Below are 24,748 nucleotides of genomic sequence, written 5' to 3' on the forward strand. Positions count from 1 at the left end.
TCAATCGGAGACAGAGTCGAACCCTCCATGGATTTCGTCCTCCTCCGAGGCGGGTTTCCTGTCGGTTGCGTCCAAGGCGTTGCCGACGGCGTCCACGTGAGGCTCCGCTGTGACACGGGATGCAGGCAGATGTGCAGGAAGCGGCCCTGGAAGGAAAGGGCGAAGAACATTCAGAGGCTGTCGAGATTCATCGATGCCATGAACTTTAGCCGAGGTGATTAGGAGTTCTGGCAAAAGCAATAACTAAAGAATGTTTACTGCACTCGAATTGGAGCGAATGAACGAATTTGTGCTACGTAGAAGACAACGAAGTGCGGGCAGTGCCGCGGGATGGAGCGCTCGCGCAAGGCCTGCAGTGAACAGACAGTGGCGGTCCCAGAGCGTGGTTTTAAGGGGGGGGGGGGGGGGGGGGGACAGATTTCCGTATATCAAAAAAGAAAAAATAGACACAACGATTTCTTATTTATTTTTTTTGCGCAAAAAAATTTGTGCGCTTTGTTGTTGAAAAGTAAAGGGCGAACGCTATAGACGTTATACCATTACTCAATCTTTGAATGTTAACGTTTACGCGCGCAATATTCATTGTCGATACCAGGGGAAACAAGCCGACGGCTGACATATCCCGCCACGGCATGTCTGCGAAGGTCAAAGTAACTGCCCGGGCATTTCCCCACTGGGATAAGCGGCCTTTATTACTCAGTTCTGGGAGTGGCTTTGTTCCGTCCCCAGTACCCTCCTTCAAGGCAGCTGGTCGGCGCTCCTTGTCAAGCCAAAAAGGGGTGATCTCCTCAGGCGTCGCTGTGTCCCATGGCGGGATAAAGACATGAATGGGTGGCTCTTTGCCGCCCTGACGAGGTTGCTGGCCACCGCAACCGCAGATGAATGGCACCGCCGTCGTCGCCACGCCGGCGGCATGGCAAAACAACGGTAGGGGCACGGCAGGACCACGATACCTCGACAATCACTAGGAATTATGCTCGAATAACTACCAACGTGTAGAATGTGGAATTGTGTGAATTAAGACAGCCTCTAACAAGGTGAACGTACAAAGTAGGGGACCACTGGACGCATCACAGACGAAAATGCTTTTCAGTTCTACGTTAAAAATTACATCTCGCCGTACGAGAGCCCGAAAACGCACGTCCGGGAAAATATGCAAAGGCTTTTGGTAGGGGCGACGCCCCCCCCCCCCCCCCCCCCCCCGCTTAGGACCGCCACTGTGAACAGACAAGGCAACAGACAACGGACGATTTTCCTTGGGGGTTGATACCTGTCGGATTAGTGCTTCTGCACGAAGAAAAATTTGTCATTCTGGAAACGATCTGTATCGGAAGACACAATGGTTCGTTTTGACACGAACTAGCGCTATCAGTCACATAATTCCGTGATCTTTTGAATTGCCTTGCACGAGAGTAAAGAATGATCGGGTATTGGTATATACGGCAAATTTCCTACCCCTGACGCAGCCCTCAACCGCAACTCCACAAACATCTTTACGGTACGCACCCGTCCAAAGCGAACCTCCGCCTTTCTTCTTTTTTTTTTTGAGGAGCGCTCTATCTCTGCACCCCTACCCGAGAGCCACATCATGCACTCTGTCACAAGACTTGACTCGCGAACAAAAAAAGAAGAGCAGGTTAAACTGTCCGCATGCTCTGACTTCTTAGCGTCTGGCATCCCGCCTACCCCTCTGTTCTCCGTGTCCGACTTGATGCCTCTCTCTCATTGGTTGACTGTGGTGTGACGTCACGACCTCTGCCGAACAATCCTAAATTAGTGACAACGAGCGCGGCGTTTTCGTTGAACGTCAGATAGAACGCTCTAGCGTTGAAAAAAGAAAGAAAGCATGATGGAAGCAGCACACCACACAGACTCACAGCTAACGCATATTTCCCTTCAGGTGTGCATGACACTCGGCCCCTTGACTCATTGATGTCTAGCAGCAGATCTCAGGTTTTATTAGTTGGGGATTTTAATTCGCACCACGTGACGTGGGGGTTTAAAACAGATTGTTTCGGCTCTAGACTATTTGATTGGATTTGCGACAACAACATAGTCTGCAACAATTCAGGAATGCCTACATTTGTACGTGGTCTATGCCGCTCTGTTTTAGACTTAACTTTTTCCTCCCCAGGAGTCTCTGTCACGTCTTGGGCGCCTGTTGACTGCGCGACAAACAGTGATCATCTACCGATTAGTTTCAGGGTTGCGTGTAACTTAACTCTTCCCGAACGACAACAGCGCACCTTCATAAATTACGTTCGCTTTAAAGACACTCTCAAATCAGCTCTCATAATCGATTCGGACCGAAACACCACTACGAGTTCCGAATGTAAAGCTACACATATATGCACAGTGTTGGAACGCGCAAGGCAAAAGTCTGAATTCATAGTCACAGGATCCAAGGATGCAATCACCAATAATTGGTGGAATGCAGAGTGCACGCGTGCCTATAGACGGCGGAAAGCAGTCTGGAAGAAACTCCTCCTAAATCAATGCCCAAAAAATTGGTTCGATTATAAGTATGTCGCAGCAACATTTAAGCGCACTATCTCCCGTGCGAAGGAGGAGTATATTACAAGTCATTATGATTTTCTTTCTCAGTCAGGGAATAAACGGGCCTTGTTTAATTTTATGAGGAGAAGGAAAGTGATTCCACCGGCTGTCAATATTGAATCCCTCGTTCAATCCCCTGCTGACATCGCTAAGGCCTTAGAGGGAATTGCGGGTGGCCTAGAACGTCGATTCACATCTGCACTTCATTATCCACCTACATTCTCATGCATCTCAAGTGATTTCATTGAGGTCACTATGCCTGAGCTTTCGCAAATTGTTTTGCGCCTATCTCCAGCGGCTCCTGGCCCCGATAAGGTAACTACATCTATGATTAAAATTTTGTTTACCGAATCTCCTGAAGATCTATTGGCTCTGGTTAACCATTCCCTTAAAGGTCCATGGATACCCCATGAGTGGCGTCTTGCGGAAATAGTTCCAATACTTAAAAAACAAGGGGAGGGTTTCACTTCTGACAACATACGCCCGATTTCATTAACATCGAATTTAGTGAAATTGGTGGAACGGGTCCTGCTTCGTCGCATCATGTATTTCATTTCTGCAAATGATATCTTGAATCCTTGTCAAATTGGTTTCAGGCCGGGCTGTTCGATTTGGTGTGCTCATACTGACCTTGAGAGCCGTACTAAATTAGCTCGCAGCACTAAACAGTTTGCCGCGCTTGTCACTCTGGATATCAGTAAAGCCTACGACAGCGTCGAGTATTCGATGCTGTTACACAGATTACAGGTCCTTAATTTCCCAAACTATTTCGTAGCCTGGATCTTTGCTTTCCTGGAAAACAGAGAATTTTATTGCTGCCGAAATGGTGTTTCTTCAAAGAAATTTCGACAGACAAGAGGTGTTCCGCAAGGCTCAGTTCTTTCCCCTGTTCTTTTTAACATCTTTCTAAGCTCCATTCCATGCATCCATAATGTGTCAACTTACGTGTACGCTGACGACATCGCATTTTTTGCTTCTGCAAAATATATTCACTCTCTGTATCAGATCTTGCAGGATTACCTCAATATTCTTGACAACTGCTTAGGAAGTATTCATCTGTCCCTCAATGTGAACAAATGCGCCTCGTTGGTCTTCCCGATTTCTCATCCTGTACATATCTGCGTTTCTTATAGAAATCATATAATTCCTCAGGTTCAAACAGTGAAGTATCTTGGAGTGATCTATGACTCTACTCTTTCCTGGCGGCCTCATATTGAGCAAGTTTCTGTAAAAGGAGTTCGGGCCATTGGCATCCTGCGTCGGCTTTGCAGCGCTAGGTCAGGGATGAGAAGGCACACACTTCTGCTGATCTATAAAATGTATGTCCGCCCAATTTTGGAGTTCGGATGTGTTTCATTCTCAGGAGCTCCTGCCTATAAACTTCGACCGCTTGTGCTCTTGGAGCGTGAGGCGTTGCGCCTCTGCTTGGGACTTCCGAAGTATGTAGCTAATGTTGTCCTGCACCTTGAGGCGCGAATTTCATCTTTATTAGCCAGATTTCGCCTTTTAACAGTCCAAACCTTTTTAAATTTGTGCGACTCTCCTCTCCACACATCCAATGTAATATTTCTTAGTCAGCCCGCAGTCTTTTTAAATGCCACCTGGTCTCGTTTTCATACTCCGCAGATATGTTTCGTGCAGTCTCTCCTCGATCCCTTAAACATTAAGCTCACAGATATCCATCCACTGCATAACATCTCACCTTCAGTCGAGATTGCATTTGATAACATTTTCCCATCGAATGCCAAGCTCCAGCCCTTTCCTCTCCTTCTCGGTTTGTTACAGGACCACCTAAGATCCTTTCCTTTTCATATTCTCATTGCTACCGATGCATCGCAGGATCGTGAAAAGGCAGGTGTGGGAATTTTTTCACCTGCATTGGGATGGTCCTTTTCTCTCCGTCTCCCTGACTTCACTCCAATTTATCTGGCCGAATTATTTGCTGTCATTCTAGCTTTACGTAAATTAGATCCTGCCGTTTCCAACGTCATGGTTATGACGGACTCTCTATCTATTTGCTTTTCATTATCATCACCCTCTGAGTCTCGGGCATTACGCCTCTTTAAGCAGCTGATCCCGCTTCATCTAAATTCGGTGAGGTTGCTTTGGATACCGGGTCACGTGGGCATTCAGTTAAATGAGGTTGCTGATTCATTAGCAAGGGCCTCTCTCTGTGGCCCAATAATTGCGGTCCTGCCAACCTGCGCATATACAGCTGCGGTGAGGTTTCGCAGTTACACAATATTTCAGGAATTTTCAGCCTCGGCGCTTACTTCATCCCCCGAGTACAAGCATCTTCTGCACCCTTGGAGCAGCAAAGACTGGAGTTCGCGCAGACTGGAGGTCTCTTTCACGCGTTTGCGATGCCGAGTTCCTCTGCTCAATTTCTACCTTCACAGATCTGGTGTGGCGGTTTCTCCACTGTGCCCATTTTGTGCCGAGCCTGAGACAGTGGATCACTTCCTGCTGTTCTGCCGCCGATTCTCTTCTTTGAGGAGGCGCCTATTAGAAATTCCGTTTCATCAGCTGGGTCTGCCTGTGTCCACTGAGGTTGTTCTTTCCTTTGGCGCTACTTCGCTTGGACGAAGCAACAGGAGTGCGCGCTGTGCAGTTCAAAAATTTCTTTTAGAAACACAGCGACTCCCATGCTAATATTTTTTTTACTTTTGTCTTTATCTCTTTTTTCTTTTTTTCTTTTTTTTCTAATTTTTTTTCTATTTGTTTTCATTTTTCTGATTATCAAACTTTTAATTTATTATTATTATTTTTATTTTTTCTGTCTCTCCTTCAGTCAATACAAAATTGAACCATTCCAGATGTTGCATTCAAATTTGCACATAATGCCGTCCTCCCATCTTCGATCTCCCTGCTAACAGGTCCCCTTTCGTTGCGTCGTCCAATCTGTCAGCCTATACCCTATTAATTCTCCTTTTCCTCTAAAACTCTTAATCATTCCAACAGTTCACCGCCTGTGTCTTGGCCACTCCCCCGTAGTGGGTATGTGCCATTCTACTTGAGGCCAACCAACCAACCACACAGCACATAGAGATGCAAGATGAGGCCTACCTCTTGTCATGAATTCGTGGTGCATGATGGCCTCGATGCTGGGCCGCCTTGCGGGTTCCGGTTGGAGAATCCACCGGATGAGGGCGCTCGCTTCGGGGGACACGGTCGCGGGGATCCTGTATTCGTTCCTCTTGATATTGAAGTAAATCATCGCCTTGGACGGCGAACTGAAGGGGGGACGCCCCACTAGCAGCTTGTACCTGCGGAGAGCAGTTTGCGGCCTGTCAGTGTCCGCACCGTCTATCATCTCAGCACGACACAGATCGAAGGAGTGCGGGCACAGCAATGCTACAGGAGACCCCTACCAACCAATCGCCTTGAAATGGTAACCTAAGAGCGGGCAAACGACGCTCGTGATGCACCTAAGTGCCCGGATTTGAACGTGAAGTGGATGATCTCATTGTTTTAACATGAAGAGGGACCTTATAGCGAATTTTACGGACAACATTTTCTCTGCGGCATTCGTAAGTTCCATGCTGGAAGATACGAATAACCGGTTGCTTACCTGGGAATCACGGCAGAAACTTTTCAAACTCATTTTCTCGACACTTGAACGTCGCTTCCCGTCTGAGCCGGCGTCTGCGAATCCCCACTTCATCCAGAGGCCTGTCAGCCGAAGGAGTTTGCAGACGACTGCCCGCCAATTAAGTTGGTGGTAATAAGGGTTGCAAAGAGGACTTTAAGATAGTGGCGTAATTTCATAATGACGACGAACAGCCTGGACTCGATGAGACAGGAACGAAGGAAGAAGCGCATGTGACGTCTGCTTCATTCTTTGCATCTCGTCCAGTCTGAGATGTTTCCCACAATTACGATAATGAGCGCCCCGTTTACTGATTCCCAGCTTTTCTCGCAACCAAAAATTAAACCATTAAGAAGGTTCGAAAGTCATAAAATAGGGGTAATGATGTCTGTCACAGATATGCGCAAGTGTTTTATCCCGATAAAAGCACACCTGTCAATATAGTGGAATGAACAAGCACAATTAAACTCTGGGGGATACGGTGACAAGATGAAATACGAAAAATTATGGCGCCGGAAATTTGCTGTAATTAAATTAGCCCTTCATAATAGCGCCTAGTTCCTTCGCGAAATTCACATCTATTTTACTCGACGTAACCCGACTACAGGCAAAGCTACGGAGTTTGATCAGGACACATCACCGCCGTGCACTCAGGCCCGACTTGCTTCGCCAGATAAAAATATAAGCAAATGCCTCGGCCATCAGTTCTTCCCACGTTACTGTCAATTTAGGCAAAGATAGGCAAGAATTTGTCAGTTTTTATATTCACATATGGGACGGTAGCCTATGACTTTAATACATTTACGGACGGGTTATTACCTGTACGATATATGCATTGCGAGCTTTCGTTGGAAGCATTAAAACAGCTGCAGACATTTCTGTAGTGTTCGGGCTTCTTTGTGTGGCGGGCCCGGGAGAGCGCCGAAGAGAGTCAGGAGGCTGCTGTGGTCTCAGACGAACTGTTTTAATAACATCTACAAAAGCATTTTTATACAAGACACTGGCGCCACGGTACGGACAAAGTGAAAGCGAAACTGAAACACGGTACGGACAAAGTGAAAGCGAAACCGAAACTTAGACGATACAACATATTTCCTCCCTTAGAAACACATGTCATGCGTTAGTCAGTGGTTAGCTGATTATTTACGATAATTGAACATGGAGTTGATATAATGCACACTTAAGGAAACGAGAAATAGAAACATAGTTCACAACCACAGTATGACAGTCACACAGGTGAAATGTAGTCGAAAGTCACATGAAGTGAACAGAGAAATAGCACACACACATCACACACACTGGAACACTGAAGCACCTAGTTGCCTTGGTGTTTTCAGTCACAGAACGACTTCTACGAAGGATAGCCGTAGCGATCCGTTGGCTGTCTAGCTCTTGTAGGCTGAATGCGTCGGTGCTGAACATCGACAGTTGGAGGATTGGGCATGTTTGGCAGTGCTGCGCCGTGGCACGCTTGTTCCTGTGTAGCAGACACTGGTGGATCAGCCGAGGTGGGTGGCAGTTTAACACTGTCGTAAGTGGACGATGACGAGGGCACCTTGGTGAGTCTCGATGCGTTCCAGATCTTCCCGTCATCGAGGAGAAACGACGATGGTCCCTTCCTCGCGATCACTTTACGCGGCTGACTGTAGGATGGGTCACCCTTGAATGCCACTGTAGGCTTCTTTACACGGACGAAGTCATCTACTGTCACCGTTGTCTGTCTTGCCGCCCGGCGAGCATCCGCGTATTTCTTGCTGTTTTGTTGCATCTCCACCACGCGTTGGCGCATCCGACGAAGTTCTGTTGCCGGATCAGTAAAGAAGGACGGTGATGGATGTCCAACAATGTCAAGCCGTGTTCTAGGCAATCTTCCGTGCAGTAGCAGAGCGGGAGCTATCCCTGTAGTAGCATGAGGCGTGCACCGGTAGATGCCGAGGTAGTCAACGGCTGCTTGACGAATGGGACGATGTTCGAGCAAAGCTAGCTGAACGAAATTCTTGAAGACGCGGTTAAACCGCTCGACTAGCCCATTTGCCTGTGGATAATAGAGAGACGAGTGCGTGAGACAAATGGCGCCCTCGTTCAAGAACTGTGTGAATTCTTGCGACGAAAACTGAGGTCCATTGTCGCTAACAATTTCGTCGGGGTAGCCTTCGCGGGCGAAAATGGACACTAAGAAATTAGTCACCGTACGTGTTGAAACTTCACTACACAAGTGTACTTCCGGCCATTTTGAGAAGTAGTCCACTAATGTAATAGCGAACCTACAGTCTTGCGGGGCTCTTTCCATGGGGCCGACGATGTCGATGGCCAGCTTTTGCCATGGACACTCAGGCAGCGGTACCGGCTGAAGAGGAGAAACCGCAGTCTTGGCGCTTTTGTCGGCTGCCTGACAGACGCTGCAGTTATGGACGGCAAGCTCGACTTGCTTGTCCATGCCTGGCCACCAGAAGCGTTCCCGTAGTCGCGCCTTGGTACGAAATATTCCTGGGTGCGCTTCATGAGCCGTAGCTATTAGCTGCGGTGTCAGCGAGAGGGGAACAACCACTCGTTCTCCACGCATTATCAAGTCGCTGACCACGGAAAGTTCTTCGCGCACAGTGAAGTAGGGCTGCATTTCGCTTGAAATGAACTTACGGAAAGGCCAAGTCGACTCAGCATAGGCCTTGACGTCTTTCAAAATAGGGTCCTCGCTAAGAGCCTTCTTGAACTGCTCTTTTGTGAGGCAAAGGGGTGTAAAGAGATTTAATATAATCTCCTCCTCAACGGAAACATCTTCATGTGAAACAGAGGCAGGAAGACGAGAAAGGGCATCCGCAACGGCGTTCTCTGATCCCTTACGGTACTCTGCTGTGTAATTGTAGCGGAGAAGGCGTTCGGACCACCGTGCAATGCAAAGAGGCCGCCTGCCCGTTCCCTGAGAGGACAGGAGGGAAACTAAGGCTTGATGGTCCGTGCGGAGTGTGAAAGGACGACCCCACAAGTACGTATGCCAGTGCTCGCAGGCCCAAATGCATGCAAGTGCCTCGCGCTCTCCAACCGCATACTTCCTTTCCGCCGGAGACAGCGTACGAGATGCAAATGCAATTGTACGTAGCTTGTGCCCGTCCAGTTGCTGGAGAACAGCGCCAAGTCCGCAGTCAGATGCGTCCGTGGAAACAATCACAGGAAGAGTCTCATGAAACATTTGAAGTACCCGGCCGGATTGAAGCAAGGACTTGATACTTCGGAAACTAGCGTCTGCAGCGGCAGTCCAACTGAAAGGCTTGTTCTTGCGAAGGAGGACTCGCATTGGTTCAACGATGTCCGCGAGACTCGGGAGAAACTTCGCGTAGTATTCGACTAAGCCAATGAAAGAGCGGAGTGCAGTTGCATCAGTGGGGGCAGGAGTGTTAATTATTGAATTCACTTTTTCCGGCATTGGCGAGATGCCCTGGGCGGTGACTTTGTGACCCAAGAAGAACAGCTCTTGTACGCAAAAAGTGTATTTGTCATTTAGTTTGAGTCCTGCATTCTTGATGCGCTGAAGAACAGCCGTCAGGTTGGTCAGGTGCTCCCGCTCATTCCTGCGGAACACGATGATGTCATCGATATAGAAAAGAACACCTGAACACCCCTGAAGAATTCGCGACATCATTTGCTGGAAAACGGCAGGGGCGGACGCCAATCCAAAGCAGACTCGTTTGAAGCGGAAAAGCCCTTCATGGGTTATGAAGGCAGTTAAGTCACGGCTGTCAGGGTGAAGCGGTACCTGATGATAGGCTGATGCCAAGTCCAACTTCGAGAAGTGGGTTGCTCCTACGAGACTATGCAGGAGCTCTTCTGTGTGGGGAAGGAGAAAGCTGTCCGTGACGACGGCTTTGTTGGGTTCTCTCAGATCCACACATAATCGGATGCTACCGTCTTTTTTTCGTACCACGACAATGGGAGATACCCACTCAGAAGCGTTGATGCGCTCGATAACGTCAAGTTGTTCCAAACGGCGCAGTTTCTCCGTTACCTGAGGTCTAAGTGTAGACGGAAGTCGACAGAGCTTCGATGTTACAGGTGGAATGTTGGATCTAACTTTGACGCGATGAATGAACCCTTTGGCCATTCCAAGGCCTTTGTCAAAAATGGTTCCGAATTCGGCAGACAGACATTCCGGTAGGTGTTTATTCTGCTCATTTCCTCCGATGTCAGAAGTTGTTGAATTCTGAAGACAACTCAGAGAGGAACCGTCAATGTGCAGGTCCAAAGATTTTATGGCGCCAACGCCAAGGAGAGATGTGCCTTGTAATACAACATAGAAAAGAATAGAGGCGGAGCGGTCCTTGTATTTTACTTCTGAGTAAAATCAACCACGGACTGGAATGGGCTGTTGCGAATAATCGAGCAACTTCACCTTAGGAGAGTAAAGCGTTGATGTTAGTTCGAAATGTTGTTTAAAAATACTGTCGGCTAAGATAGACACAGAGGAGCCAGAGTCAACGAGCAGCTTCAAAGGTGTCTGAGCAACAGAAACATCAACAAGAACACCGGCCCGACGGGAGCTACCCACGGAAAGAATGTGCAAGACTTCAGCCTCATGGGAAGAATTACTGCATGCGACCTCCTGAACAGCTACGGGGCTGCGTTTTCGCCGATTACAGACAGAACGAAAGTGCCCCAGGCGGCCGCAGTATAAACAACGCTGGTCTTTTGCGGGGCAGCGCGGGTACGAAGCCAGATGCTGCAAAGAACCACAGCGAAAACAAAACGACGTGGAGCCACGCGAAACTTGAGAACCTTTTGCGGGGCGATCAGGAGGGGCCTGGCCGTCGGAACGGGAGGCACGTGAGGAAACCGAGCCGCGTCGTTCGGGCTGGATATTGGAACGAGTCGACATTACGGAGTTCCGAGCTCCGCGTAATGTCACTCTACTAACGTTTGCAGAAGAGAACTCGTGTAGCTGTTGCGCGGCTTGTTCAATCTGAAGCGCGAGCTGCACGGCGCGAGAGAAAGAAAGTGGGGAAGTTTCGAGGAGAAGGCGTTCGCGGATGTGTTGAGAGGCGACGCCTTCCAAGAATTGATCACGCAGTGAATCCTCCACATCAACAAAAGAACAAAGCGCTGCGAGCTCTCGTAATGCGGCAACAAACTCCTGGATAGACTCGCCTGGCTGTTGAACTCTGCGACGAAAACGGTGCCGCTCAACAATTACATTGCTGGTAGCAGAGAAATGCAACGATAAGGCTGTAATGGCTTGGTCATATACGGACGGTGAGGCTGGGGCTTCGGCGGTGCTTGCGTCAGCGGCAGCATGCGCGGAAGAAACCTCTTGGGTGATTTGTGAAGGTTCGGAAACAGGGATAGGCAGGGTGTAAAAAATACGCTGACCTTCTGTACCGATGCTGTGCAGAAGAAAGGCCTTGCGACGCTCGGGTGAGAAGCTCGATGATCTTGAGGCCACGAGGAACGTTTCGAACATGCGGTGCCATTGTGGCCATGGAACAGCGGGACGGCCCGGGACGGGAAGGAACGGCGGCGGCAGAGGGATGGCGGCGCTCATGGTGCTGAAGAAGCGAAGGAAGGCTCAGGAACGAATATAAAACCTCGTCGCCATTGTAGTGTTCGGGCTTCTTTGTGTGGCGGGCAAGGTAGATGTACTATGGTAGCGTAGGCTGCATAGAAGCCCATATTTTCGTGTCTGATGTTATTTTCTTCGTTTTGTATAAATTTCGTGTTCCTTTCTTGTATTTGACTTGTACCGCGTTCTTGTACCGATATTACGGTTTTTTCCATCTGTATATCCCTTTTTTTCGATTTGCCCCCCTCACCCAATGCTCTTCGGGGCCTGTGAGGTACTAATAAATAAATAAATAAATAAATAAATACGTTCAAAACATGGCGGCTCATGGTGCGCAGCCAGCGCCGTCTTCGAAATGCGTGGACAACTAAAAAGTGACGTCATAATTAAAACAAAAACGCAACGTTAAAGTCACGTGTTTTAGTGACGTCATATTTGTGACGTCAGCGCACGTGCTGCTTGGCGGGAAAAATAAACTGCTGAACGCCGCGACGCTTCAGCGCGACACCCGACACGAGAACGAAGAAAGAAGACACGACGTGCCGACCACCAACGCTATTTTTAGGTAGTCAGTTCTCGTTGTGCCTTTTTCCTTCGTCCTCGCCTCAGGTGTCGCGCTGAATGTCGCAGGTGTAGCGCTGAAGCGATGAAATGTGACGTCGCCAGACAGGTTATCGCTCGCACATCGTGCAACCGCACATCTCTTTTTTGCGTACGGGGGCCCCATGGCCACAGACGATGCCCTTTTGGGGCAAAAGCGACAGAACCGCACCCAACCGAACGAAACTACACAGAAGCGCTGGCAAAAGGGAAAAGCGGAAACTGTACACGAACGATGCACACCAAGAACTCGAGCAACAAGCAACGATCTTTCCTCCATGAGCAACGAGGAAAAAGTAGGGCTAGCAGAATGGTCAAAAGATATGACAAGGGTATGACATCAGAGCACCGTCAACCTTGGCATCATACCGCTGCCATTGCCGCTGCTCTGAGCGAACGCTGTCATAAAAATTTTTACAAAGCAAGCGCTATACTTTCTAACAAAATGCACACAACTAAAACATTTTAAAAAGGAATCACTGCAATTGTTTTCGAATGCTTTTGAAACACAAAATATGTCCTAATTATTTTCCTCTTCTAGTCGTGTTTGTCCACTCATTTCATTTTGGCGCTTTAGTTCCACCCCTAATTTGATGTCGCTAGCACTTGGTTCTGGACCGCATTCGGGCTCCGGCTTCGCGACCTGTTTCAATAGACCTTGTGGCGGGCCCGGGAGAGCGCCGAAGCGAGTCAGGAGGCTGCTGTGGTCTCAGACGAACTGTTTTAATAACATCTACAAAAGCATTTTTATACAAGACACTGGCGCCACGGTACGGACAAAGTGAAAGCGAAACTGAAACACGGTACGGACAAAGTGAAAGCGAAACCGAAACTTAGACGATACAACAATTTCTGCGCTATCGAGTGAGACTCACAAGATGCACCCGACGGCCCAGATGTCCGCTTCGTGGCTGTAGCCCTTCAGGGCCAACATCTCGGGGGCCATGTAGTTGGCGGTGCCGCAAATGGACATCTTGAGTTGCCCCTTGAAGTGGAGGCGGGTGGCGAAACCAAAGTCGGCCACCTTAAGTTGCCAGCCCTTGGTGAGGAGCAGGTTTCCGACCTACAGGTCTCGGTGGATGACCTTCTCCTGCACCAAGTACTGGCAGGCGAGGAGCAGCTGGCGCATCAAGTACCGCACCTCCGCCTCGCTGAGGGTCCTGCGGTGCTGGAGGACATCCTCCAGAGGCTGCGAAGTATATGCGCTAATGAAGCCTGCGGACGAACCATGAATGTGAGACACGCTTAAGAACATGAGAAAGAAAATTGGAGATACCTTCAGGTTTTAGACTGGGACATATCCACTTTAGCACACTTGTTCAAATCACGCCAGTATGGAGTAAGCTTGACTGAAGTAATTGTTTTTCGAAGTACAGAATTCAGTGTCCACAATAGTGCGCGGCAATATTAAATGACAGTTTTAGTAACAATGAAGGCAGTTTGCAGTCTTTGGCTGCGTCCCATATTATGATTCCAGGACACAATGTGGCCGTTCTCGCAAAAAATGTCGTGACAACTAAAGGCCCAAATAGATACTGGCATAACGTAATTTCATAAGAGCGGTTTGGATGATAGAAAACCCTAACTATCCTGGTATCAGGCCTTCAAAGAATAAAGAAGTGTAGTACTGTCAGTTGCATGAGAGGCGAAATGTAAGAAAAAAAGGATGCCACATTTTTGCAGCACTGTTCATTTTCGCTTTGTACAAAGTTATATTTGCAGTACGGTCCACCAGTTTGAGTAAATCCTAAAGATGCCATACCTACCGGCGCGCCGGCGGTCTGGTAACCCGCACGAGGCACGCCCATAATCCCGCGCCAGCATCACGCACTCAACGTTTCCCTTTGGTAAGCAACGAATGAGCCGCTGTTCCGGATCATGAGAGCGAAATGACTGGAATAATAATAATGGGGTGGAGCGCATATGGCAGCCTCTCTCAGATCATGAATAGCAATTTACCAATATCCCTCAAGAGAAAAGCATGCAACAGTTGTATCTTACCGGTACCCACCTACGGGGTAGACACGTGGAGGCTAACAAAGAGGGTTCAGCTTAAGTTAAGGACAACGCAGCGAGCTATGAAAGGAAAATGACAGGGAGAGACCGGAAGAGGGCAGAGTGGGTGAGGGAACAAACGCTGGTATATGACATCCTATAGTTGAATTCAAGAGGAAGAAATGGACTTGCGCTGGGCATGCAATGTGAAGGCAACATAGCTGCTAGTCCTTAAAGGTAACGGAGTGGATCCCAAGGGAATAGAAGTGTAACAGGGGACCACATAATGTTACGTGGGTGGATGAGATTAAGAAATTTGCGGGGATACCGTGCGCGCAGTCAGGGACTCCGGAACCGGGGCGCGGAGGCCGCCCCCCAACTTTTTCCAATGGGGGCAGCGCCCCCCCCCCCCCCCCCCCCTGAATCTTTCCCGACAGTTGATGCGGTTTCGCACGCTATCCCCAAGGGTAGCGTTGACCTGGCGGTCCGGTGTCGCGCGGAGAGCATCGGCAAAGGACGATGGCATCGTCTAACAAGAACAAGGTTTAATACTGCATCTCGTACGAACTGCAAGAGAAGCCGGCCCCAGAGAGAAATCTGACGCGCCCACACAGCAGGTGTCTCGACCGCGACCTAGCCGAGGGAGCATCCTTAATTCAGAGGGAAAGGAGGAAGGTTCCCAAGACGCGCACGTGTCGAACCAGCGGTCATGTTCATGGCAAGCGTCGCTGACTCAGACCCAGCGGCGCCGTGATTCGGATCCATCTGGCCCGGGGCGAACACTCTTTCCCCGAGCTCCGCGCTCTCACAAGCGTTTGCCCATACGCACGCACACGACGTCACGTGGCAAGTGGATCTGTCTGGACACGATTGCCGAGACGGCTCTGGGTGCCAGTCGGTCAAGCGAATTGTCCGTTGCTCGGAATGATACTCCTGCGTCCACTGCAGCCGCGTTGATCTGGCCCGGCGGTGGCGAAACGTAAAGGCCGGTTCACATGCAAGCGACTGAGCGATTGAGCGGCGCGTCGCAGTGAAAATTTCCAACTTGTTGGAACCACGCCGCTCATCGCAGCGACGACTCAAAACAGGTTTTTCCGTCGCGGCGACAGGATTCGCTTGCATTTTTCGCTTGCATGTGAAACAGGCTTAACGCGGTCTACTTGCACGTCTCTCATCCCTTTAGTGTATTTTTTAATAGCTGCAGATTTACAATGTCGTTGCCTCGGAAGATATCTGGGTCTCAGAAGAAGAACAACAACTTCTTCGTGCCTTGGACGAAACGTTTATGCCATGGAAGCGAGGTTGCACAAGGTATATTGCGTCACAATTTTTGTCACCACTTTGATTAGTGATGTGTTTCTAATGCCCCTTCGTATTTGTAGTTTGGCTGGCAGCGGTAAGCACTTCTCATGAAAGTGGGTCTAGTCCGGCTGATGATGATGATGAAGGAAAGACAATACCTGCCCCCCCCCCCCCCCTCACCCCCGAACAAAAACGTTCCGGTGTTCCTAGTCACGCAGTTGGTAAAGGACAGGATTAAGCACCCAGGCACAGCAATGCTTTCGCATTTATACACGTTAAAATAGTTTAGTGTCTGCCGAAATTCTTTGTCTCTGGTTTCATTATGTTTCATACACACCAACTAGACCGTATGGTTACTCCCTCCTGCATCCCTTCCCTCAAGGCGCGGTTCAGGTGTCCGCGGGGATGTGAGACGATTACTGCGCCATCTCTATTCCTCAAAAACAAATTCTCAAGCATTCCTACACTGACTACATCGTATGGCTGGCATTTTGCAGTCAGGAAACGTTAGAGAATCCAAGATGGTCGAAATTATTCAGGAGCACTCCACTATAGCGTCCCTCCAAGCCTAAGTTGCTTTGGGACGTTAAGCACCATTAAACGAACTAAAAACGAACCTGGATAACCTTAGAAGCATCTTAGAATGAACGCAAAGAAAATCAGGGCAAATGGTAAGCACCGAGAGCAGGAACGTTGACGAACCTGCAATGTGCACAGCTCCAAGATGAGGTATACGTTCTTGTCGTCCTCAAAGTGGCTGTGGAAACCAACCACGTGCTTATGACGCAGGCTTTTGTGGATGTCGATTTCATCTTCAACCTGCAGAAGACAAATTAATTAATAACCTCGGAAAGGTTGTAGTAAGCGCAAACAAAAGAAGCAAGAGTGGTGGACTGAGAAGCTGATAATTATGACTGATAAAGCCGTACGTGGAGATGACAAAAGCCATCACGATGCCGAAGGTAATCGGTTACTACAGCGCAATCTTGACATATATGACTGCTCTTTTATTTGTGTTGCAAGAATCAATGTAAATGTTGTCCCTCGCTAGTGACCCCTTTCTGCAGATAAAAAGTTGAAAGAAAATTTTTAGAAGCATTAAAAGGACATGGAGAGGTTGAAGTTCGTCTGTCTCGACAGGCTACCGTGTGAAAGGTGTTACTGTCAAGGAAATCTGTGGTTAGGTAAGCTCTTGAAAAGGCCATAAAACTACAAGCAGGGGCCGTAATCTATGAAGATCCACTATCCCTTTCGAATCTATGCGGCCCTATCGCAATAGTCACTGTTGTTCTGTGATGTTGCCGCATCTTTCAAGCGTCCCTGGGAAATGACCTCACCATTGGCTTGTATGCGACCGGATCTCACGGTTGCTTCCTTCTGACGCTTGAAAGCCGCAGCAGCACGACTGAAAAACAGTGACTAAATCGAAAGTGGATAATGGAACTTTATAGAATGTATCCCCAGGGCGCAAATCCATTAAACGTTTGTGTTTAGAACTGGTTCGCTTTTACAAGTCGTCATTTTGAATTATTCGCGGACTTATTCGTGGATCGCCTCGATGCACCAGCGAGGCCAGAAAATCGTTTTGTTCTGTCCTCAGTGTCCCATCAACAAAATTTCTACCAAAAGGGAAGAAGGAGAATAGACGATGTGCAGTGATACAGGAACTCACACAAAACTGGACGATCGCCGATGTAAGATGAGCCTTGGAGACGACCTTCCCTGCGTACACCACGTTCGCCTTTTTGTCCACAAACTCGAAGCAATGCGCGTGTCCGCCCTGCAAAATAAATGCCAGCCTTGTTGCATGGTTGTCCGAACGAATTCTGGGCGAATGTTGTCGCACAGTGTGACTGAAACACTCAGCGAAGGATCCCTTCACTTGAAGGCAAAATGAGCTTGGCGCCTAAGTGCACAAAATAGGCACTACGTGAAATTCAAGACAGACGGAACGAAAGGAAGAAGGGCATAGGTACAGACTTTGCCAAAAGTAACCAGGATGCATGGTTTGCTTCTCATTCGCATAGTAGAGCCCTCACGGCTTCCCTAAAGATCAAAAAGTTCCTTGTAGGTGAGGAGAGGGGTCCTCTTTACCATACAGAGATTTATAGCTTGAGGGCTGGTATAATAACTTTTAATATGCGACTAACAGGAAAACCGTTCGGCCTGGTTAGTTTTGGAAAAGTTGTCCAAAATGTGTCTCAAAAGTATGATTTAGTTTACAAAGTATCCCAGACAGGAATAATTTGGAGGCTGTCGTTTGCAAACATACAGGAAAAGTGCAAAAATATAGCGCCTCGGAGGAATTCGCAAGTAATTGTTCACAATAGGCTTTTTGAGGCATAAAGACGCCTTTTATTGGCACAATAATGCCAGTAGTGGGGGACGTTAGAAAACAGGTGAATCGCGTTAACTGGTAAACTGAGCAACATGACTTGCAACTGACAACTTTTTACAGCACCATCTGTAAACGAGTTTCCCCGTTTTTGCAGTCCTGGTGGTCCAGTCTACATGCTGTGCTATACTCTGTAAATCTCCCAAACGAAGAACCCGCCGCGATGGCTGAGTGATTATAGCGCCCTTACTGCATGCTGAGCTGGAGCACACGAGTTTGAATCCGGCTGCGGCAGCCGCGTGTCGGTGGAGGCGAAACGCAAAACGCGCACGTGTGTGTGTATGTGATGTTAGTGCACGTTAAAAATCCCCAGCTGGACTAAATCATTAGCTGGTGGAAATGTCTGTAGCACTCCCATACAACACCTCTCTATCTTTTCCTTCTTTCACTCCTACCTTCCTCCCTTCCCGTATTGCGCGGTTGAGGTGTCCATCAACATGTGAAACAGTTACAGCGCATTTCACTTCCTGGTAACCGATCTTCCCCAACTAAGAAGAGGAAGGCAGAGGAGAGAGTACATGCACCAAAAAGTTAGACAAGCTCTTTTTTAGGCATAACATTGTGAGCGGTCTACAATGTCGGTAAAATTGTGAGAACACTTTGGCAACTAAAGTGTTGAGAGGCGAAACCCGAGGACACTATGGCGTGACGACTTCCGGTGGGTGACGTCACACCGTTACCGTGGCTATATCGATACCCAAATTATACCCCTTTCGGGGATCTGAAGTGTTAATTACGCTTAATTACACATTTCTCCTTATAATTTTACACAAATCCGTTTTCAGATCATTCTGTCGCAATTGTCACTATGCCGTGAGGACTTACGGTGGCTATGCCGTCACACCGTTCCCGTGGCTATATAGTCGTCCGCGCTATTCCGCCATTTTGCCTATAATAAACTAATTAACCTACAGTCATCAAACTTGGCTTCTAGGATCATTTTATCTTCCTCTATCAGAAGTGACGATTCGTATCTTCTGTCTTTTTTAGTTCCCGAATTAAACGCGTGTGACACGATTTGTTAACAGACGGACGACAGTATAAGCCAGTAAAGCCTTAATAGTTCGTGTGATAAACAAGTAAGAAAGATTTCTCATTAGGTAAACGTCTGTCGGCATCAGCCCGCAGAATCGGCATACTATGATCAGTTCCTTGGCTAGAAAGGCTCGGAGACGCTCGGGCAGCTAAGAGGTGCTAACTAGCATGCTGGTCGATTGATATTGACTAGTCAACTTTTTTAAGTATTATAGTAATGTTCCTTAATTATTTAGAGGTGTGTAGCCCACCGTAAGCAATATACGTATCAGCTTTTAGGATATCGACAATGCCGTTACCGTCGCCCAACAAAATTTTGGGTATTTCAACGAGTTACGCGCACTGGAGGGGTCACTTTGCCTGCAAGCTTCTCGAAAGCAAATTTATTTTGGCGCGATGTAGCCACACTTTTTAGAGCCCCAGCGTCGGGTAAACACGTTTTCGAAATTCTAAGAACTGATTCGGATATTGCTAACAGTGGGCTACTCGTCTCTCAGTAAGTTAAGGACCTGCTAGCAATAGTTAAAAAGTAAACTATTCAGTTGTGATTAACTAGTCTGCTATTTCGCTTTTCTTGATTGTATTCTGGCGTAATTAGTACACCGCTGACAATCCTCTGGAAAAAAAAATGCTCTTCTAAATCAAAAGGCTTGTTTTTAACAAATGTGTAAGTAGTGGTAGTGAAAACTTTTAATTGTTGAAATAGAGTTTGGGAGCCACAGAGTGGCCCCGCTACATGGTCGGCGTCCCTAGTCCGGGACACCGCATGACAATGCCCCGTCTCTCGCCCGTTTCACCAGAGCCCTTTGGGACTCAAGCGAGGAGCAGTTGAGGAGGGCAGTCTCCCATGCCTCTCCGGAAGGGGTAGGGGAAGGGGGGATGTGGGGATTTTGAGTACATGCCCACACCATGTGGAAGATATCACAGGTCTCCCCACAGTGCGGGCATCGCCCATCCGTGTTTGGATCGTAATGCTTTAAGATTGCAGGACAGAGTAGAGTACCTGTCTGCAGGCGCCTTAAAGTTCGCTCCTCCGTCTTACTCAGCCCCTTTGCAGGGGCCGGGAAAAGACGGTGGATGTCGCTATAATGCGTTATAATTTCCCTGAAGCGCAGCAGCGGCTGGTTAGTCTTTGAGCCAGAAGAGCTGGGATGAGGAGCCCGGTGAATAAGCGCTCGGGCAGCCGCGTCAGCGGCCTCATTACATCGTAAGCCCTGGTGGGCAGGAGCCGAAATGATTCTTTTGGGTGTTGGATCAGTGGCAGTCCGTCTTAGAATACAAGCAGCTAAGGGGGAGATCTCCCCTGCCAAGGAATGATCACATGCTTTTCGGGAGTCCGTAATGATGATTCTCGAATTGGCGTGGGCGGCAGCAAGCGCTATCGCTACTTCCTCGGCTCGCATTGAATTCGGGGCTCGAAAAGAGAGTCCATCAAAGTGCATTTCCTGGTGAACGACAGCGGCCGTATAAAATCCCGTGGGCGATGGCCCTGCTACGTCTCACAAATGTGTAAAGTCTTAGGTGAGACACCCGTATATAGAGCTTATGGAGAGCCGTTCGTGCTCTGCGCTACTTTGCTAACGTCCGTGACATGGTTACGTTTCGCAAAAACTGTACATTAATCTATTCCCACGGTGTACGGGCCCTCACGCCTTTATTGCATTTAACCCAACGCACGAAGCGACAGCAACAATTAACTTTCTGGTTTCTTTGAAGGGATGTCGTTATAATCAGGCTAGACTAAAAGCGTATACCACCACGTTCTGCTGTATGGAACGTACCGCGCCCGTTCTTTAAGGACGCATACCTTGCCGAGAAATTTGCCAATGGTGTATTCTGTCTGCGATTTCGCGTCGATAACAACGGCGGGAAATTCGTCTCTGGTCTTTGCAGTGCTGGACAACGTCTCTCTGGCAGAAGTCATCACGAAAAAGAGAAAACGCGACCGCGATTCCACGCTCTGCAATGAACACTACCGCAAAAGCACCAGCGTCTGAGCTGGACGATGCTGTCTCCGACCGGTGCACGACTGCTTTGAAAAGCTGGGTTCATAGTACCACGTGCACGAAAAGAGATGCACGGTATTGGTTGGCGCCACCCGTAGCGAATAGGTGGGCAGTGCCCACTAGTCGGGCAGTGGCCCTCCTCTGAGTCAAGGAAATTTCGATTGTTCGTCTATTGTAGACGCCCTATACACTTTTTTCTTTACGTTCTTCCGGGAATAAGCGCTTTAGATACCGGCCACCTGCAGGTCATTCAGGTGGCTGGGCTATTCAGAAGCTTAATCTTTTTTCCGGGATCTCCACACACCTTCACTGGAACCCAGCAGCACTGTCAGCTGCAAAGGCTGACACGTCATGCACTTGCAGATACGTTCGAGGGGGTACCGCGAACAATCTACTATCTCAGCCAGCGTCTGGTTTCCTCCAAACCCATGAGTCACGATTTCCTGCCATAGAGTTACAACAGAAAATTCCGTGCAGGGAAAATAGTAAATCGTTTACAGGCGGGAGTCGCCAGTTCCAGATGATAAACTTTATCTCAACACGTTGTTTCACGCGGTGTCGTAGCCTGTCCGTATGCTTATAATTGTTCTGGTAGAAATATTCACGTGTGCTAAACTGTGAAGAAAAAAAAATGTAGGAAAGATTACGCTCTCGAGCAAGACTGATAACACAGCGTTGCTGTTTGAGATTGGTTCGTCTAAGTTTACTATGAGTACACTCGTCATTTCTATCCGTTGTCTTCTATGTAACCCCACCCCCACCAAAAAAAAAAAAAAATCAACGAGCATCAGTGATCTGCAGTACGCGCTTTAAAAGGTGGTTCTATGCAGGGACTGCGAAATATTCGTGTGCACGTGTTGAGTGCCGAGAGCCGAAAACTCCACACAGAGACTCGTGTCGTTGACGTGGAAAGGCTGACGGAAGAGGAAACTGGGGAAAGCTGGCTAGAAATGGAGGAAAAAGTGACCCCTAGGGAGATTATAAATGAAAATGGCGGACATGCCAGCGCAGAACATATGCACGGAATGGGCAATGACCTGGGTAACTTCGCCAATGTAGAGAAATAGGTTGGGTAGCCGGGATCACGAGCAGCTGTCAAAAAGTGACTCATAAAGAGGGGAGTTGTTGCAAGAAGCTTAACAGTGAAAAGCCAAGAAATGAGGTCAGGGACAAAGCCATAGTTGTATTGGCAACAGCAAGAAGGTTGACAAAAGTCCGAGAGAGCGAAGGAGTATGCTTGCGCTTATCTCCGGTGACTCAAGGGAGAAAGGGGAGTGGCTGCGTGGATTTTCTCAGAAGGGAGAGTCGAAAGTCGGCCGTTTCCCGAAGGTGAGGGAACCTTGAAGGAATGGGCGAAAACTCGTCTGCTACCGAGAAAACATCCTGAAAGCTAACTGATGTGGAAGCTGCCACGGTGACTCAGTGGTTACGGCGCTCGACTGCTGACCAGAAAGACGAGAGTGCGATCCCGGCCTCGGCGGCTGAATTTCTGTGGAGGCGAAATTCAGAGGCCCGTGTGCTGTGCGATGTCAGCGAACGTTAAGGAACCCCAGGTGGTCGAAATTTCCAGTGCCCATCACTACGGCATCCCGCATAGCCTGAGTTGCTTTGGGACGTTAAACCCCATAAACCAGACGCAGGCTGAGATCCGGTTCAGCAAGGTCATACACTCTGCCTGCTTGACAGCTATTTGTCTTTAGCGCGTGCGCTGAGAACTGTGGTGCTTTGAATTTAACTTGCGGACATCGACCGACCGGTCGTTAGAAAGGGAATATTGTAGGCTGACATATAGTATAAAGGCCAATTCGCACGATGAACGGTCAGTCCGCGCATCACGTGTTCACACGTCCCTACTATGCCAGGAACTGTCTTGCCGACCGCCGAACATGTTTGTAGCGACTTGTGAACACATGATGACCGGCCCCCGTCCGACCTTCGGTCGTGGCCTTTACAAGAGCTGACACCCAGCAACATTCCCTTTCCTGTGCCCGCCTCTCCACTGGTTAAATTCAAATTACCACCTTCCTCAGCGCATGCACAAACGACAGATGGCCACAGCTGTCAAGCAGGCGGAGTATACGACCTCGTGGAAGCGGATCTCTCCTGCGTCCCCCACATGTGTTTTCTTACAATAATTCAGGGTAGCAGACCAGTTTTCACTCATTCCTCAAAGCGCCCATCATCTTGGGGAAAGGGGGATTTTCGTATCTTGTAGTAGGGCGTTTATTGTCCTTTCGGGGAAAATCCACACCGCCACTCCCCTTTCTCTCTTGAGTCACTGGAGATGAGCACGCGTGGATACTCCCTCCCTCTACCGACTTTTGTCCAATTTCTTGGAGTTCCCAAAAGAACTGTGGCTTTGTCCCCTCCTAGATTCTTCGTTCTTTGTGTCACTGACCTCATTTCTTGGCTTTTCACTGTTAACCTTCTTTTTACCACTCCCTTCTTTATGAGTCACTTTTGCACAGCTTCTCTTGATTCCGGCTCCCTGACCTACTTTCTCTACTTTGCCCAAGCCACTGCCCGTTCTGTGCAATTTTCTGGGCTGGAATGTCCACCATTTTCATTTACAATGCCGGTGCGGGGCACTTTTTCCTCTTTCACCATCTACCCTACTAAGTCGAGCACGCAACACCTGCACGCGAATATTTCACAGTCCCTGCATGCAACCTGCTTTTAAAGCGGAAGATTTACCACGGCAGTCTACGCGAGTTACGCCGACCATGTCGCTTTAACCTTGAACGACCTCCAGCCACTCGGAACTGCGCCGAAAAAGTTTTTTAGGACATGTAAAGGCGCATAACTGCCCTCTTGGAGTAGTGGACACCTCAGTCGAGCTTTAAGCTGCGTAGCAGTAGGAACAGATGTCCACTGCACGCGTTGGCATTGACAACGTTGTGCCAGGAACGTGGCACTGAATCTATAGGCCGTCTGCGTTCATTGTGGTTGTTGGCTTTGCAAACATTCTAAACTCCGTTGAGTTTAAGGAAAGTATGTATGCTGCACGCGTTAGCGCAGACAACGTTGTGCGAGACATGCGGCACTGCTGCAATAGGCCGCAGCGTTCATTGGGTGAGCAAACTGTCGCATTCAACCATGAACTGCCCCCTGCCAAGGTGGACGCGCTGCCTATCCAGTGTCCGGAGCGTACTCAAAGTTAAACACGCCAAGCCGCATAAAATTGCCCAGTACACCACAGCTTTCGCCATATAACCAAGTTCAAGAGTAGTTTAACCGCAGCTATGTTTTTTGGTTCACACTTTAGCACAAGATGAATATTTGTGGTTCTCGGCTGCTGACCCGAAAGAAGCGTGTTCGATACCGGCCGCGGCGGTCGAGTTTCGATAAAGGCGAAATCCTAGAGGCCCGTGTACTGTGCGATGTCAGTACACATTAAAGAACCCCAGGTGGTCGAAATTTCCGGTGCCCTCCACTACGGCGTCTCTCATAGCCTGAGTCGCTTTGGGACGTTAAACATCCATAAACCAAACCAATTATAAGAATATTCACAGGCTGAGACACCGCGTCATAACACGTGTTTACATCAATTTCGTCACCTGCAAGCGCCAAAATCCCGCCTCGAAACGATTAACTATATTTTCGGGCATGGAATGTTCTACTGCAACTCTAAAGCGGGAACTCGTAATTCATGGGTTAGAGGGAAACCTGAGACTGGCTGAGATAGCACAGACTGTTCACCGTACCCATTCTAGGTCATCGTG

At 48.6% G+C, this 24,748-nt stretch overlaps 1 protein-coding gene and 1 pseudogene across 1 annotated transcript; both read right to left on the reverse strand.

The window, feature by feature from the left end:
- On the reverse strand, positions 1–20,944 carry LOC149356076 (serine/threonine-protein kinase PLK1-like; annotated as a pseudogene).
- Positions 10,482–11,675, reverse strand: LOC149356077 (uncharacterized). The gene has a single exon (XM_089575360.1). It carries the CDS (start codon positions 11,673–11,675, stop codon positions 10,482–10,484), a length of 1,194 nt encoding a protein of 397 aa, XP_089431486.1.
- Positions 20,945–24,748: the final 3,804 nt, after the last annotated feature.

Source organism: Amblyomma mixtum, chromosome 3, assembly GCF_055824585.1.
Source record: "Amblyomma mixtum isolate Tamu chromosome 3, ASM5582458v1, whole genome shotgun sequence".
NCBI lineage: Eukaryota > Metazoa > Arthropoda > Arachnida > Ixodida > Ixodidae > Amblyomma > Amblyomma mixtum.